General features: G+C 36.7%; 1 protein-coding gene across 2 annotated transcripts in view; it reads left to right on the top strand.

Moving 5' to 3' along the window:
- Lin28b (lin-28 homolog B) overlaps nucleotides 1–16510 on the top strand; it is an 84980-nt gene extending 68470 nt beyond the window's left edge. For both annotated transcript variants that reach the window (XM_070010538.1, XM_070010537.1), the window contains one exon: nucleotides 16150–16510. In XM_070010538.1, the coding sequence (XP_069866639.1) occupies nucleotides 16150–16510 (361 nt within the window). The remainder of the gene's footprint in view (nucleotides 1–16149) is intronic.
- The last annotated feature ends 190 nt before the right edge of the window (nucleotides 16511–16700 follow it).

Here is a 16700-nt window from a genome sequence, read left to right as displayed (position 1 = left end):
GACAGAGAACAAATTGTTTTTTGGTGGTACAGGGATTTGAACTCAGTATCTTGTTTCTGGGGAGCCATGCCCCCAGATCTTTTTCTTTCCTTTCAGGTAGGGTTTCATTTTTCCCCCAGGCTAGACTCAGTCTCCTGAATAGCTGGGATTATAGGTGTCAACCACCAGTGTGTTTTACAGATATGGTCTCATTAACTTTTTGCCCTACATAGTCTCAAACCTCCAACCTCCATCTCTTCCTCTTGTGTAGCTGGGATCATAGGTCTAGATTATCATGCTCTGCTAAAATATTTTAAAGTATTATTACAGATAATTCACAGTATTAATAAATGATAAAAGAATTTAAACATAATAACCTAATTTTTATCCTGTTTTTCTGTAGTATGATAATGTATATACCCAGAATGGGTACTATCCTAGTACTAACCAGTATATGCCTGTAGATCTTGGAACATAATTGTAAATACTGATCCAGCTCCTGCTTATTGTAACTTCTGATTTGTTCTTTCACTTAGATCCTCAAAATGGAATACTTTAAAAAATTTTACAACTCAAAATTTGGTTAAGGAGAGGCTAGTCATTTTCTGAAGCCTGTAAGTACAAAACATTCTCATTTTTGACACTGATTAAAATGATGGTCATGGATTTTTTTTTAATCAGTGTTTTCAGCATTTGTCCTTAAAGTTACAGACCTCAGTAAAGGTGAACAGGTACTGTCAAATGGCCTTTGAGCAAAAATTCCTGTCCAAAAAGTAAATTAGATGATAATATTTTATCTGTAGATAGCATCTTTTCCTTTGTGCTGCTGTCTTTACATTTGTACTCTTGTTTGTCTTAATGATTGTGAACTATCTTTTTGTCAAGCCTCTCTGCTTTATGGATAATGAAAAATTCAGAACTCTTACCTGTATTCAGCGAACAAATTTTCAAAATAACAACTATGAAATTTTTTTTATATATATATTCTTGGAAAATCAGGCAATTCTTTGAGAAACTAAGAAACAGAAGGATTAAGGGATAATGATGATTTGCTTTACTATCATTCCACTAGATGATTATATCATCTTCTATTTCCTTTTCTTATTTTACCACATTATTAATTTTAGTCATAGTCTCATACAAGAATTTTATCTTAATAGATCTTATTACATATGATTCTAATAAACATAATTTCCTTTTCAAAATAGAAGAAAAGTAAGAATTAGAAGAAACAGAAAAATTGAAATTGGACCTAATTTTCACCTGCAGGTTAAAATTAGCAGTAGATTTAGCTTATTTCCTTTCTAGAATCTGTGTGCTCCGAAGACTGTGTCAATAATGATTTTCTGCCTCTCACACAGTGACGTCTATGTTTATTGTATGTTAATGGGTAATGTTCAAAGACCAACATCACAGCTCATCCAGATATATAATGAGTAAACCTGCAAGATTTAACTCAGTTAAACGGGAGAACCAGGCAGGTGCTGTAATTGGTTCAATAGAGCACCATACTTGGAGATAGGAATCGTGAAATAAATGTGCAAATGGAGACACAACCAGCTCCTGCCCTAGGGAAGGGAAATCAATTGCACTTCTACCAGCCAGGATAGCATTGTCTCTCTGGAGAAGAACAGCTGTGTATTGTTCCATTATCAGTGTGGAAAGAGCTGTAAAACAGCCTGGTCAAAATCAGACCCACATAGTATCAAAGTGTATGCTCCGGATCTAGACCCTCCAGTTTTCCTCTAAAGCTTAGCTTTTTCTGTATATATATGGCATTCAGTCATGTTACAGAAATTAATTATGTGAAAAGAATTTCTCAGTCAGTATAGTAAATGAAGTCTTTGCAACTAACTTCCTTCCTTGCTTCCTTCCTTGCTTCCTTCCTTGCTTCCTTCCTTGCTTCCTTCCTTGCCTCCTTCCTTGCCTCCTTCCTTGCCTCCTTCCTTGTTTCCTTCCTTGCTTCCTTCCTTCCTTCTTTCCTTTCTCTTTCTTTCTTTCTTTCTTTCTTTCTTTCTTTCTTTCTTTCTTTCTTTCTTTCTTTCTTTCTTTCTTTCTTTCTTTCTTTCTTTCTTTCTTTCTTTCTTTTTCTCTTTCATTAGATAGGGTTTCACTAGATAGCCTGGGCTAGTATAGAACTTATCATCTGCTCAGGTGCTTGGGATTATACCAGCTGTACATGCAATACCTTTAAATGTTTCATTTATAAACTATAATTGTGGAATAAAACTGTTAAATATTGCCCCCCCCCCAAAAAAAGAGTTCCCAACTGACAGTGTTTTTCAAGACTTCTTTAACAAAAAGATATTTAGTAATTTTAGCCATGTACCGCAGGCTCATATCTGCATAGCTACTTAGGAGGCTGACATCTGAAGATTTCAATTTGAACCCAGCTCAGGCAGGAAAGTCTATGAGACTCTTTATCTCCAGTTAAATTACAGAAAAAGGCTGAAGTGGTAGAATGCTATGCTTGAGCAAAAAGATGTCAGGGATGTGTCTAGGCCCATAGTTCAAGCCAGGACCAGAAAAACAAAATAAAACAAAAAACATTAGTAATTTTATTTATTTCGTTCTGCTGAGGAAACTAGAGTTTTTCATGTAAATTTCCACAAACCAAATCCAGAAAGTAACACAAGATATAAAACCTTATCATTCAAATACTTAATGGAATTATCCTTACTAGAAAACCATTTTTTGAGCCTGGTGTGGTAGGATTTACAACTCTACTAAGATTGGGTGGATTGTCGTTCAAGGTTAGCCAGAAAAAAATTTAAACCAACCAAAAACAAAACAAAAAACCTCTCGGCTCAGTGATGCTTACTTTTTTATCCCAAGTACTAGAGAAGAGGAAGATCACATTTTCAGGTAAGAAAAGTGAGATGCTATATGAAAAATAACCTAACACAAAAGGGCTAAGCCCTGAACTCAGCCCCTAGTACCTTTAAAAAAAAAAAGTAAAGCCATTTTTTTCATTGGTTTATGGAGCATATACAAATAAATGTGTTAACATGTTCATTCTAACCCTAATCATTAGTCATTATTTAGAGTTTTGGAATAATTGTGAACTATCTGGCTCTATCTGTGGGATCTTGATGCTTTCTCATACTTGCCCTCAGTTTTTAACCTCCATCCTGTTTCACAGCTGCCTCTCCTTACATCAGTGGTCTGTACTCTTTATGGCCTAGCTTTTAAATACTCAGTTAGGGAGTTGGGATTCCTTAAGGAATCAGTGTTCAGAGAATAGCTCTGCAGAGATGTCTTAGATGCTTTGCTATGAAGGTTTAGTCACATAAAAAGATTCATAACATGAAGCTTCTCTAATAAGGAGAAGTAAAACAGTAGCCATATGTACCTTAGATGACTTCACCGCTAGGTCTAGTTTTTCAAGATCAGACCTATGCAAGAGGAGAAAATTATCACAGTTTAAAGAGCGTATCTGAACATGATAGCAGCTTTTCTTGCTCAGTTTTCACTTGAGTGGAGAACAATTTAAGAACTGCTGATTCTTGGCAAAGAGTAATATATGGTCAGTCACAAGAAGACCAATTTAACTAGAGGGAAAATGGGACAGAGGTATTTACTTCTCATCTGTACTTCCATCATTGTCCTTAACTGTAGCTGATGCTGGAATGAGACATCAAACCTAGGGGTTTTTATTAAAGTAGTTTTTTTTAACTCTTTCTTGTTTGCTTTTGGGGGGTGTGGGCGTGTAAGAATTATACTATAGTAGGTGAACTCAGAGCTTCAAACCTGCTAGGCAGGCACTTGATTATCACTGGGGCTGTGTCCCCAGAAGGTGACCATTTATTAAATTTATTATGTTTGGATAGAGTAGTGTGTTTCTGTCTAGAGCCAGCATCCCAGACTGCTATCCTCCTACATACACCTCCCTTGTAGTTGAAAATACCATTCTGAACCATCACACCAGGGCTATTTGTTGACATGGTGTCTCACTAATTTTTGCCTGGGCTGAATTTGAGCTGGGATCCTGCTAATTTAATCTTGGACTCTAGAGTAGCTAAAATTACAGGTATGTAATGCCATTTTTATCTCTTTCAGATTATTACATAGTTGTCATGATAGGAGATAGTTCTGTACAATCTTTTGCTCCGTGCATACAAGGACATACTTTGTATAATTCACAACAAGCAGCATACTCTTAAGACAGCTGATCCTTTGGAAATATTTTTTAATGATGTTCATATAAATATTGTCAAAATGCAGAGGTCATGAATACTGTTTACTCACTCAGTAATAAAGTTCTAATTCAGGATTTTATAGGCAGTAATACAAACTAATGAATGTTTTAACATCCAGAATAACCAATAAAATACCCAGTTGTTAGGGTAACTTTTTCTTCTTCTTCTTTTTTTTTTTTTTTTGTGGGTCATGGGGCTTGAACTCTAAGCCTGGTGCTGTCACTTAGCTCTTCAGCTCAAAGCGAGTACTCTACTGCTTAAGCCACAGCACTACCAGTTTTTTAGTAGTTTATTGGAGATAAGAGTCTCACAGACTTTCCTGCCTGGGCTGGCTTTGAACTGCCATCCTCAGATCTCAGCCTCCTGATTAGCTAGGATTACAGGCATGAGCCACCAGTGCCTGGCAGGATAACTTCTTTTAATCTACCTGCTCCCTCCTCCCTTCTTTAGACAGCTATCTTTCTTGTGCTGAATCACTCATGCTCCAAAACTGATTCTTGAACTTAATTTATCTTTTCTTGTGGGATTTCTCATCCCATCTTCCTTCAATTTTTCTTTTTAATACCAGTCCTTGGGCTTCAACTCCGAGCCTGGGAACTGCCCATAAGCTTTTTTACTCGAGGCTAGTGCTCCACCATTTGAACTATAGCTCTACTTCTGGCTTTTTAGTGGTCAATTGGAGACAAAGGTCTCATGGACTTTCCTGTCAGGGCTGGCTTCATACCATAATCCTCAGATCTCAGTCTCCTTAATAGCTAGGATTGCAGGTATGAGCCACTGTTGCTTGGCTTGCTTTCTGTTTTAATAGAGAAATGAATATGTGATAAAAAGTGACAAAATGCATGTGATCAAAACAAAGCTGGTCATTTGGTTTAGGGGACATTGTTTAGGTAGTAAATTATTACCTTATTTAGCAAGTGAACATAGTTAAATTCCTTTATCAAAATTTCTTTGTGCATCAAGTGAAAATAGTGAAAAAAGTCGATACACTCTTAGAAAATTAACAGTGTATAACAAATGATTTTATAATTCCTGAATAATGTCATAGATAAAAGTAATGCTGTCTTTCATACCCAAAGCCTAAAAAAAAAATCATATGATGAACAAATTTGGAATTTGGAATGATGAAAATCAAGAACTCCTGTTTGTAAGTTTTCAGCCAGTTGGCTAGATCAATGAACAAACATTACAGAATATGCATTATAATCTTAATTCTTCTGTCTAAGCAAATACCTAATTTAGATCATTCCCACCTAAGTTGAATATATTCTTCCTTTACATTTGATGGTATGAATAACCTTCTAAAAGTCAGTGTGATAAATATGGTAGACAAACCAAACTTCAAACAAGAGCAAAAGTTACTAATACGGATAGTTCGAATACTGTTTCTGTGTACTTGGCTTTCTTTGTCTCTGCATATGCACGCTGTTCCTCATCTGAAGCTCCTTCCTCTTTCTTGTGGGTACTGAAAGCAGCTGTAGCAGAGTGCCTACTAGGGTTGGCTCCTGTTTCATAACAGGACCGCTTTTACTCTCAAGAAATTGCAAAGCATTAAGTTATCTGTGTTTGAGTACATCTTTCTCCCTCTTTTTTTCAACTCTTCCATTAGCCAGAACAGATTACCTGTCTGGGATGTTGTTTGTCATCTAAGAGAGAGATAACATTTCCATTTCAGATATAGATTTAACTTATGACCTAGAATTCATTATTATGTTTCTTTTCAAGTTAGAGTAGTGCAAAGTGGAAAATGTTCAACAAACGATTATTGTTGGAATTGCTGCAGAGTCTTATCAAGTACTTTTAAACATAGTGAATTCTTTTTTGAATGTCTGGTTTGTAACCACCCAAGTGCCCTGACATGAAAGAACTCCCTTTGGCCCCAATTCCTCTGATGATTTCCCTCTGTGGTCTCTTCTCTTTTAGATTGTCTCCAAGCTCCATCCTGACTCTCTATGACCTGTACTACACTGCATGACATACCCTTCCCAAATTTCCATCTTACCTTGTTTTTATAAGATGATGTGATAAAGGGCTTGTGAAAAGAGTTCCTTGGTGTATTTTAGCTGATTTTCAAGGTACTTCCAGGCTTTTTTTTTTAAGCTGTTATTACAAGATAGACCATGGTATTAATCAGAGAGCCCACAAGCTAATAAATCTAAGACAATCCCTAAAACAGGCAAAGAGATAAAATTCTAGTCAGTACATAAATCTCTCTCCTAGCTATTATACATATTTAGTACAGAGGTATCTGATGCATACAATGCATTTATTCCAAAGTTGTGTACATAATATATGTTGTTATTATTATTACAGTATTGCAGATTGAACCAACAACTTTAGACACTTGTCTCATGTCTCTAGCTCTTTTTTGTATTGGTTACTTTTGATGTAGGGTTTCACTTTGTACCTAGGTTGTAATGATCCTGCTTGTGCTTCCCTGTGTACCAGGGGATGACTGGCACACACCACTGTGCTCAGCCATTGTGCTTCATCTGTAGCTAGCATTAACAGGCTCACACCATGGCACCCAACAATTGCTTGAGTAGGAGTCTCACAAGCTTCTTTTTGCCGAGGCTAGCCTCAAATTGCCATCCCACATTTCTTCCTTCTAAGTAGCTAGGATTATAGGCTTGAGCCACAACTGGCTCAAAAAATACATTTTTAACTGCATGTTTTTCTTTTTTAGATTTTATGAAGATGATTGCCTGGGTATTATAAACAGTTGAATTCATGAACAGGCAAAAATATAGATAATTCTTTATCATATAACTAGTAACTCAAAGAATATAGTAGACTCAAAGAGCATAGTAGTTGACAAAAAATGAGTAACAGGAAAATTCTTTGTACACAATACAAAGCCCAAATGAGTTTAATTAGTCTCGAAACAGATTTGAATAAGATGGAGAATTCAGTCCTACTGCCAGCTGTTTTAGAGCTTTAAGTTCACTTTGGTTTTATACTACCAGAAGTAGGTTATACAAGACCATTCAGATGCTTATGCTCTAGAAGGAACTGCTTGGCAAGTTCATTGACTAAATTTCATTTTTAATTTAATAATATTGGGAACTTACTCAGGGTAGTCTAATTAAACTGGTTTTTAAACTGCTACAGACTTTTCCTCTTAAAGTAGAGAGAGTATGTTACCTTATTAAGCTGGGTGCTGGTGACGCACACCTGTCTGTAATCCTAGCTACTCAGGAGGCCGAGATCTGAGGATCTTGGCTCAAAGCCAGCCCAGGCAGGAAAGTCTGTGAGCCTCATCCCCATTTAACCACCAGAAAACTGGAAGTGGCACTGTGGCTCAAGTGGTAGAGCGCTAGCTTTGAGGTGAAGAGCTGAGGGACAGCGCCCAGGCCCAGAGTTCAGACCCACGATGACCGACCAAAAAAAAACAACAGCAACAACAATAAAACTTTTTTCACATTTTCTTGATCCATTCATCTACTTAAAATCTTTTCTTAACTGGACCCTTCGATAATTAAAACATAGCACCAGAACAGAGAAATGACTTCTGAAATAAAGGTAAAACTCAGGAGATTTTTGTAATGTTTTCTTTCTAAACAAAAAGATTTTATATATGTTTTGTTGCATGCATGGTATGTATGTATGTATGTATGTATGTATGTATGTATGTATGTATGTATGTATGTATGTACCAATACCGAGCTACCAATACTGAGTTACCAATACCGAGGCTTGAAATAAGACCCAGAGCTTGTTTGTTCATGGGTAGTACTCTGTCACTTGAGCTACACCTCCACTCTGGCTCTGCTGTTAATTGGAGAAAAGGGTGTTACAAACTGGGCTGACTTGAGTCCTTGATCTTCAGATCTCTAGCTAGGACCACAGTCATGAGCCATTGGTACTAGACATAATCAGATATTTTTATGTTGAAAAGCTTGGGCTTTCCAGCTATCATAGCCAAAAATTTCAAGAAATCTTTTATTTCTCAGAAAGGAAATAAGTTGCACATACTACACTCCCTTCTTTTTTCTGTCTGTTCATCTTTCTTTTCTCTTCTTCCCTTCTTTCCTTTGTTCGTTTTTTTTTTTTTTTTTTTTTTTCAGAGATATCAGTGACCTGTTGAAAACAGAGTTTTGAAAGATTTACTCTCTTTGGAACCATAGGCTTTACATTAATAAAATGATTCCTTGGTAAGATTATCAGTGGCAAATGGGTTTACATACAGTTGAGGTTCTGAAGTAGCTTTATACTATCTAGTTACTTAACAGTGATATTTGGAGATTCACTCTTAATGAGTCTTATTTAATTGATCTGGAGTAGGAGTAGGCATTGGTATTTTTTTTTAAATTCCAAGATAATTAATTCTAGAACTATTGCTAAAGAACTCCACCTCCCTGACTAACAATGATAATGAAGGTCAGTTTCAGACACACATCTGGGTAGAAAGTGAGACTCATATCATAAAAATAACCGTAGAAAACTGGGGCTGGAGGCATGGTGTGGCAGCCGAGAGCCAGCCTACCAAGTTTGTAGCCCTGAGTTCAAATCATAGCACCACTGTTTATCCCCAAAAATGCATACAAAGGGGCTGGGAAGGTGGCTCAGTGGTAGAGTGCTTCCCTTGCATACATGAGGCCCTGGTTCAATTCCTAAGCACAACTTAAGCAGAAAAAGCCAGAAGTGGCGCTGTGGCTCAAGTGGTAGAGTGCTAGCCTTGAGCTGAAGAGCTGAGGGACAGCACCCAGGCCCAGAGTTCAGGCCCATGACTGCCCCCCCCCCAAAAAAAAGAAAATGCATACAAATACTTAAATCATGTTTTGAACACAAATTATGATTTGCTATTTTTACTTAGTGGTTTCTTTGGGGACCTTTTGAGGTCAGTGTATACACTTGTTACTTAAGTGATTTTAATGCAAAAGTATCTTGGTATAGGTGGGCTTTATTTTTCAGTTTTACATATTTATACTGTAATGGTGAAGAATGTGGACTCTAGCCAGACCATCTGGGTTCCACTGTAATTATTGATAATACTTTTTCTAGCTCTTTACCAATATAGACATGCTCAAATTGACATCATTGTGTTTATCAGTGAATATTCATAGAGTAAGAGTTACTAGGTCCGAGGACATGCATAGGAATATTTTAAAATGCTGTCAACCCCAAGACAACTGGCAGTCTCCATTTATAGTCACTCTAGCCAGTAGAATCTGATTACAATTCATATCAGTTAGATTTCTTAGGCTAAAATGGCAGCCTTTTCTTATGGAATCAGCTTGATAGCACTGATTATAGCATGCTGGCCTCAAGTTCTGATTTACAGTCTTAAAACATACTATTAAAAGGAATTAGGAAAATTATCTGTAGTAGTTTAAAACAAAACATTTTTAATATATCAAATATAGGAAGAATGGAAATAAAACCTGGAATTGTCAGTTAAAAAAAATCTGGTCTAGATTAGTCCTTTTGATTTTAATCCTTTGATTTTATAGATAGGTTATCTCAAGGAGAAGCTGATCTCCTTCCCAACAGTATAGTGATAAAACAGTAACCCAGATCTCATAAAAATTGGCTTCTGTGAGTGTATGCTTTAAATTCAAGATATGTGTATAAAATTACATCAGTATTCTTAGCCATAAATTTTATATGATAAAAAATGGAAGTGAAATGCATTATTTTCAATTAAAATTTCCTTCTAGGTAAACCTTATGAGTCTTATTTTGTTACCAGTGCAGTGAGAGATTGCAATATTCAGTAGGAGTTAAAGGGAAGACTAAATTTTTCACCACATTGAAAATCTTTACTGTGTAAAAAATCTTTACATGGTAAACTCTTAGTGAATTGAACCTATTTATTACTATCTATTATTTTAGTTCTGTTTAGCCCTATATCATGATATATACTAGCTGATATTTTTGAAAATTCAGTATTTTTACTACTGTACTTATGAAGATTAGTACTTAGTAAATACTAGCTAAAAATTACTATACTTACTAAATACTATTGTATTTAACAAATATTAACTTTATTAAAATACGTTATTAGCTGGGCACTGGTGGCTCATACCTGTAATCCTAGCTACTCAGGAGACTGAGATCTGAGGATTGTGGTTCAAAGCCAGAGACTCTTATCTCCAATAAACCACTCAAAAAATAGCACTGTGGCTCAAGTAGTAGAGCACTCGCTTTGATCTGAAGGACAGTGCCCAGGCCCAGAGTTCAAGCCCCGTGACCAAAAACCAAAACCAAAAAAATGTTATTATTTAATTTGCTTACAGTCTGAGGATTTAGACATAAAAAGATTGAAATAAAAGAAGCAAACTATAAAAAAAAAAAAGCAAACGCATCTAAGAACAGGTTGTTTGACAAAGATCAGAAGACGTGCACTGTAAAAGAACCTCTCTAGTTTTTGTGTCACATCAAAGCTTCCTCTGTACTCAGGGCAGATCCTATGGAGAGGATAAACCATACCAAGGTAAATGTTCAGATTGCTAAAAGCTACCAGAAAAACCCAGGTCTTCTTGTGGAAGATTGGTCTCATACACACAATGCGTGTTTCTTGCCTTTAGGAGGTACAAGGTAGTTTATTCTTATCAAAAGCTACACTCTGGATCTGTTATTTTTTTAAGTCATTAAAAATTTTATCTTTAAATAGTTGTACAAAGGGTTTCAACATGTCCGTTTTAAAATTATCAACGTCTTTTTTTTGTTTGTTTGTTTGTTTGTTTTGGCTGGTCCTTGGGCTTGAACTCAGAGCCTGGGCAATAACCCTGAGCCTCTTTGTGCTCAAAGCTAGTGCTCTACCTTTTGCACCACAGAGCTACTTTCCACTTTTTCTGGGCAGTTTATTGGAGATAAGCGTGGCAGGAGTTGGGGAGGTGGGGAGCAAAAGGATAGTAGGGGAAAAACAAAGGAGGGGGTAACAATGTTTGATTGGAAATATAATCATTACCTTACTCATGTAACTGTAACCCCTCTGTACAGTCTCTTTACAATGAAAAGTAAAAAAGTCTTACATGCTTTTCTGCCCAGACTGGCTTTGAACTGTGATCCTCAGAAGTTAGCCTCTTGAGTAGCTAAGATTATAGACATTACCTTTAAATAGTTGTACAAGGGGTTTCAACATGTCAATTTGTGAGTACAGTGCATCTTGATCAGTGTTACCCCTTCCATCATTTTTCCCCCTTCTATCCCACCCCAACCATGCTCTCAAATTTTCTAGTTCCATAGGTGTATATTGAATATTATGGCTGCATTTGCCTACTGTTTCTCTCCTCTCTGCCCCTCTCCCCTTCACCCCTACCACCTCAGATAAAGTATATTTCAGGTTCATTTTGTTAACTGTTCAGAGGGTTACCATGAAAATCCACTCTTGCATATACCATACTTGAGTCTTTTTTGATTGTGTGTATATTTAATTTGTATGTGTGTATGTGTGTGCTAGGCTTGAACTCAGGGCCTTGAGCTCTTGCTCATTTTGTCTACTCATGGCTGGTTCTTTACTCCTTGAGCTGTACTTCCAGTTCTTCAGAGTCATTTCCTTTTCAGCTCTTTTGAGTCTCTCACCACCTTCCACCACCGCTGGATTATGGTAACACTATCATGTGTTGTGTAACTGACATATAATTGAATTATGTCAGGGGTTCAGACATGCTAGAATAAATTATAGGGCTAATGAGTGTTATGAGTGTGTGTTTCCATGTGTCTTGGGTGTTTTCATGTGTCTTCTGGGTGTGCTTCTATGTGTCATGTATACCTATATGCTGGGAATTGACAACAGGAACTCATATGCTAAGCTACACACCCCACCCCTCATTTCTGGATTTTAGTTGCACTGTTTTGAGGCTTGCTAAACATTTTCTTTAAAGCGTAGTCTTTTCTGCAGTTTGCCCTTCCTATGTTTATATTTTCTTCCTGTCTGAAGCATGTGCTGCTTTTTCCAGTCTACTTTCCCTGGTACCGCTTTACTCTCTTTTGAGCATTCCCTTCCTCTTCAGAAACTTCTGGATTTCAGCACCCTTGTCTTTAGTTCTCCCATCACACCCGTGGGAATGGATGAGTTTCCACACACATTCATAACACAAACACTGAGAAGTGCTCTGACTTCTCTTTTTTCCATTATACTTTCAGACAGACACATTTCGCTTCCTGTGGTATACTCCCTAAATTTTTGTTTATTTTGGGGTGGGTACTGGGAGTTGACTGTAGTGCCTTCTGCTTGCTAGACAGGCACAACACCACTTTTGCCATGCTTCCAACCCTTTTTGCTTTATTTATTTCTTCAGAGAGGGTCATGTTTGTGAAAGTGGGGTCTTGCTCACTTTGTGCCAGGGCTGGCCTCTGACTGTGGTTCTCCTACTTCTGAGTGCCTGGGATTACAGTTACACCCAACTTATACAAACTTTTTTTAACCTGGTTTTTAAATGACTTTTGGGATCAAGGGGGAATGTACTTTTGATGAAGTTTTCATTTAGGACATTTGAGTATTTTTTTTTTTTTTTTTTTTGTCGGTCGTGGGGCTTGAACTCGGCCTGGGCGCTGTCCCTCAGCTCTTCAGCTCAAGGCGAGCGCTCTACCACTTGAGCTACAGCGCCACTTCCTGAGTATCTTATTTTTAAATATTGTCTACATACATATACTTTAGTCTGGTGATCCTCAGTTGAGCTTAGTTCTAACTATTATTGCTGACATCCTTTCAACATATTCACTTGTTTGGACCTAAAAAAATTATATAAGGGTCATAAGCAGACCTAAATTATGATTTACAAATGAGAATTTTCATTAGAAAAATGTAATCCTCAAAAATGTGGAGACAAGCCAGGCACTGGTGGCTCAAGCCTGTAATTCTAATTACTCAGGAGACTGAGCTTTGAGGATTGCTGTTTGAAGCTAGCCCAGTCAGGAAAGTCCATAAAACTCTTATCTCTAATTAATCATTTAAAAATGGAAAATGAAGCTCAAGTGGTAAAATACTAGTTGTGAGCACAAAAACTTAGGAACAGCAGTCAGGCTCAGACTGTGTTCAAGCCCCAGAATTGACACACACACAAAAAACCCCCAAACAAACCCCAAAACCAAAAAGAAAATCATGGATATTGTTTTTATTAACTTCTTACCTAATGTAGGTATTTAAAATATATACATACTGGGAAGGGATGTGAAGGGTAAACCAAAGGAGGAGGGTGCAATGCTTGGTAAGAAATGTATGCATTATCCTGCCCATGTAATTGTAACCCCTCTGTACAGTATGTTCACAAATAAAATAAAATTAAATTAAAAAAATAAAATATATACATATATGTGAATATACACATAAATTATATAATTACTTCAGTTCTAAAGGCCTAAAAGATTTAGATGCTTCTGTGTACTGGTTGTTTCCTCCTTTCCTTTAAAAAATTAGAATTTTATTCTGATAGTCTTATTTTCTTCACTGCACTGGAGATTTATTCCAGGGCATCACACATGTTCAGCAAGCAGATAATTTTTATGTTTCATGTTGGACCATGCAAATATATACCTAAATATTATTTTAATTTTCTCCATATAGTCTTTTGCTCGTGATATGTTGTTCTTATATACCTTAAACATATAGCTATATGTGGACATGTGATTTTTGTGCTCATTTCAATGTAATATTCAAACAAACTCATTTGGAAAAGAGTGGAATATGCACAGAGGCTTGACTCGTCTTTAGTGTGTGTAGAGTATGTGTCTGTGGTATTGTTTATGACCTGAAAAAGTCTCTGGACATTTCCACTGTGGTGCTAGCCTGTTGTGAAGGAAGGAGATTCATTAATGGGGTGTGATCTGAGTTCTTGGTAAGAATGATTGACAGTGTGTAATTAAATAAATAAATAAATACCACTCCCTCCTCTCCCCCCCAAAGGCTAACCACTTATACACAGACTACAAATCTTTTCAATGAGAAAGGCAGTCAGGCCTAGTGATAGCAGGTATCTTAAGAGTCAGAGGGGGTAAATTAACTATGCAAGTCCAAATGCAAGGAAATCAAAATTGCAACTTCTACTAGCCAAGTGTAATACTAACTGCCTAAGTATTATCAAAGACTTCACTGGTGAACGTAGAATTCTTGCATCAGGGCTTTGGTTAATGAGTGGGCAGTTTGTCTGAATTGGATGGTGTAGCCTATACCATGGTGACTGGTGAAATGCTGCGTACACTGGAGAGCTGACTCTAATACTGAAGCCTTTCACCTCTTGTCTCTCTTTGAAAATGAGCTGCTCACTGGGTGTTATTCTCAGAAAGTGAATTTAACTCAAAAGAAGGTATTTTACACATGGGAAAATTGAAGAATTCACTTACCTATTATAGAAGAGAACTATGTGAAAAACATTATTATAAGTAATACAGTCATAATTTTCAAAGATAGCGTTTTTAAAGTATTATTTTGGGTATCTAAACTTTAAGCATTAATCAGTATTTTTTTTATCTTATCTTTATCTTCCTTTAATTTTGTACCATCTCTTAGAACCAATGGCCAAGGCACTACTGAATCCAAATTGCAATGCTGTTAATTACTTTATGGAATGTAATTGCATAATTAGAACACTTGATGTTTGGAGTCTTTCACTTAATTTTTGAAAATATGATGTAATCTGTTAAAAATTAATATCCTTAGTTCTTGCAAAGGATAAAAACCATCTTATGGTTCTATTCTAAAGCCTTAAGTTGATATCAACTTCTGGAGAAATAGACAGTGGCTATTCCAGTTTAACTTAGATCCTTATATACATGGCTTCTTAGATTAGCAGTTTGTCTTTAACTAAAAGGGTTATGTAAGCTATTAAGCTTTATGTTCTCACATACATATAAATCATCTCAATTTTTATTGTCAATGTGGTCTTTAGCAAATCCTCATAGTTACTACCTATTGTGTTTTTGATTTATTAAAAAAAATTGGGGAGCTGGGTGCTGGTGGCTCATGCCTGTAATTCTAGCTACTTAGGATTGATATCTGAGAATGGTGGTTCAAAGCGAACCCAGGCAAGAAAGTCCATGAGGGCCTTATTTTCAATTAATAACAAAACCAAAAAGTGAGCTATGGCTCAAGTGGTAGAGCACTAGCCTTGAGCAAAAAAGCTCAGGCCCTGAATTTTATACACACACAGACACACACACACATAACTGTCTCTGTCACACAAACATGTGAATTATAATAACCTCTTGTTACTTGTACTCATCAATATTCTGATTATAGATTTATATTTACTTCAGTTTAAGAGAATTCATCCTAACAGAAAGCTAACTTATACAGAACGAAAATAAATTTTTCCACTCATTGAACTAGTGTCAGACTTAAGTAATTTGCTTGAAATATTTAGTTTTTTTTCTCGCTAGCACTGCTAGGTCCAGACACTTCCTATACTGCATAAAAGTTACTTGACAATTACCCCAGACATTTGTTCTCAGTAACTAGGTACCTGATATGTACAAAGGAAAATATTCTTCAAGTTCATGACTTCCATAATAAAAACAATACTAAAGGAAGTGCTAAACTCATAACATTTAATTTGATCAATAATGTTACCAATTACTGAGCAAATGGTCAGTTTACATCATGACAAACAGCTGTGTTTTTATACACGCATTTTAAAAGACAGGTTGGTTTTTATTGACTGTGGACTGCCCTCTAGTGGACTGAACCGTTCTGTCTGATTTCAGTGAGTCATTTCGTGGTGGAAATGATTACTGATTTGGTATTCTTGTTTTTTACTGTCTATCATAGGTAGCAAATTAATTTTATAAAGTTGCTGGAACATGTTAGGGATGATAGTCCTTAAAAGAATCAATATAGCCAATTTAAATAGTATTATATATTTATAAGAAGGGATATTAAGCTGATTTCATTGACAATTTATGTGTTTTGGTAATGTTACCTACATTCCTGTGTCAATTATTTTACATAAATTAATCAATTATTAAATGATTGGTTTAAGTTCTTTTCAATGATACATGCTACTTCTAAGATGCTTTCCTCATTTTTGCAGATGCTACAACTGTGGCGGCCTTGACCATCATGCTAAGGAATGTAGTCTACCTCCTCAGCCAAAGAAGTGCCATTACTGCCAGAGCATCCTGCACATGGTAGCAAACTGCCCACATAGAACTGTTGCCCAGCTGCCTGCCAGTTCTCAGGGAAGACAGGAAGCAGAGTCTCAGCCATGTACTTCAGCTTCCCCTTCAGAAGTGGGGGGTGGGCGTGACTGTACATCACCATCATTTCCTCGGTCAGAGATCTCAGAAAGGTCAGGCAGGTCGCCTCAAGAAGCTTCCTCTCCAAAAACATCTGTAGCACCAGAAGAGCCAAACAAAAAGGGGCCTTCTGTTCAAAAAAGGAAAAAGACATAATGCTTGTTAACATCTCTCTCTCTCTCTCTCTCTCTCTCTCTCTCTCTCTCTCTCTCTCTCTCTCTCTCTCTCTCTCTCTCTCTCCTTCTCTCTCCTTCTCTCCCCTACCTCCCTCCCCTGTTGCAAAGTCTACCTCATGCAAGTACAGGGAAACAGTATTCTACAGACTGCAGATTACCCAGGATTTTAA

This window comes from Dipodomys merriami, unplaced genomic scaffold (assembly GCF_024711535.1).
Source record: "Dipodomys merriami isolate MVZ:Mamm:240054 unplaced genomic scaffold, mDipMer1.0.p SCAF_8, whole genome shotgun sequence".
Classification (NCBI taxonomy): Eukaryota; Metazoa; Chordata; class Mammalia; order Rodentia; family Heteromyidae; genus Dipodomys; species Dipodomys merriami.
The sequence above is the reverse complement of the archived record's forward strand: the minus strand, read 5'-3'. Positions and strand labels throughout refer to the sequence as shown.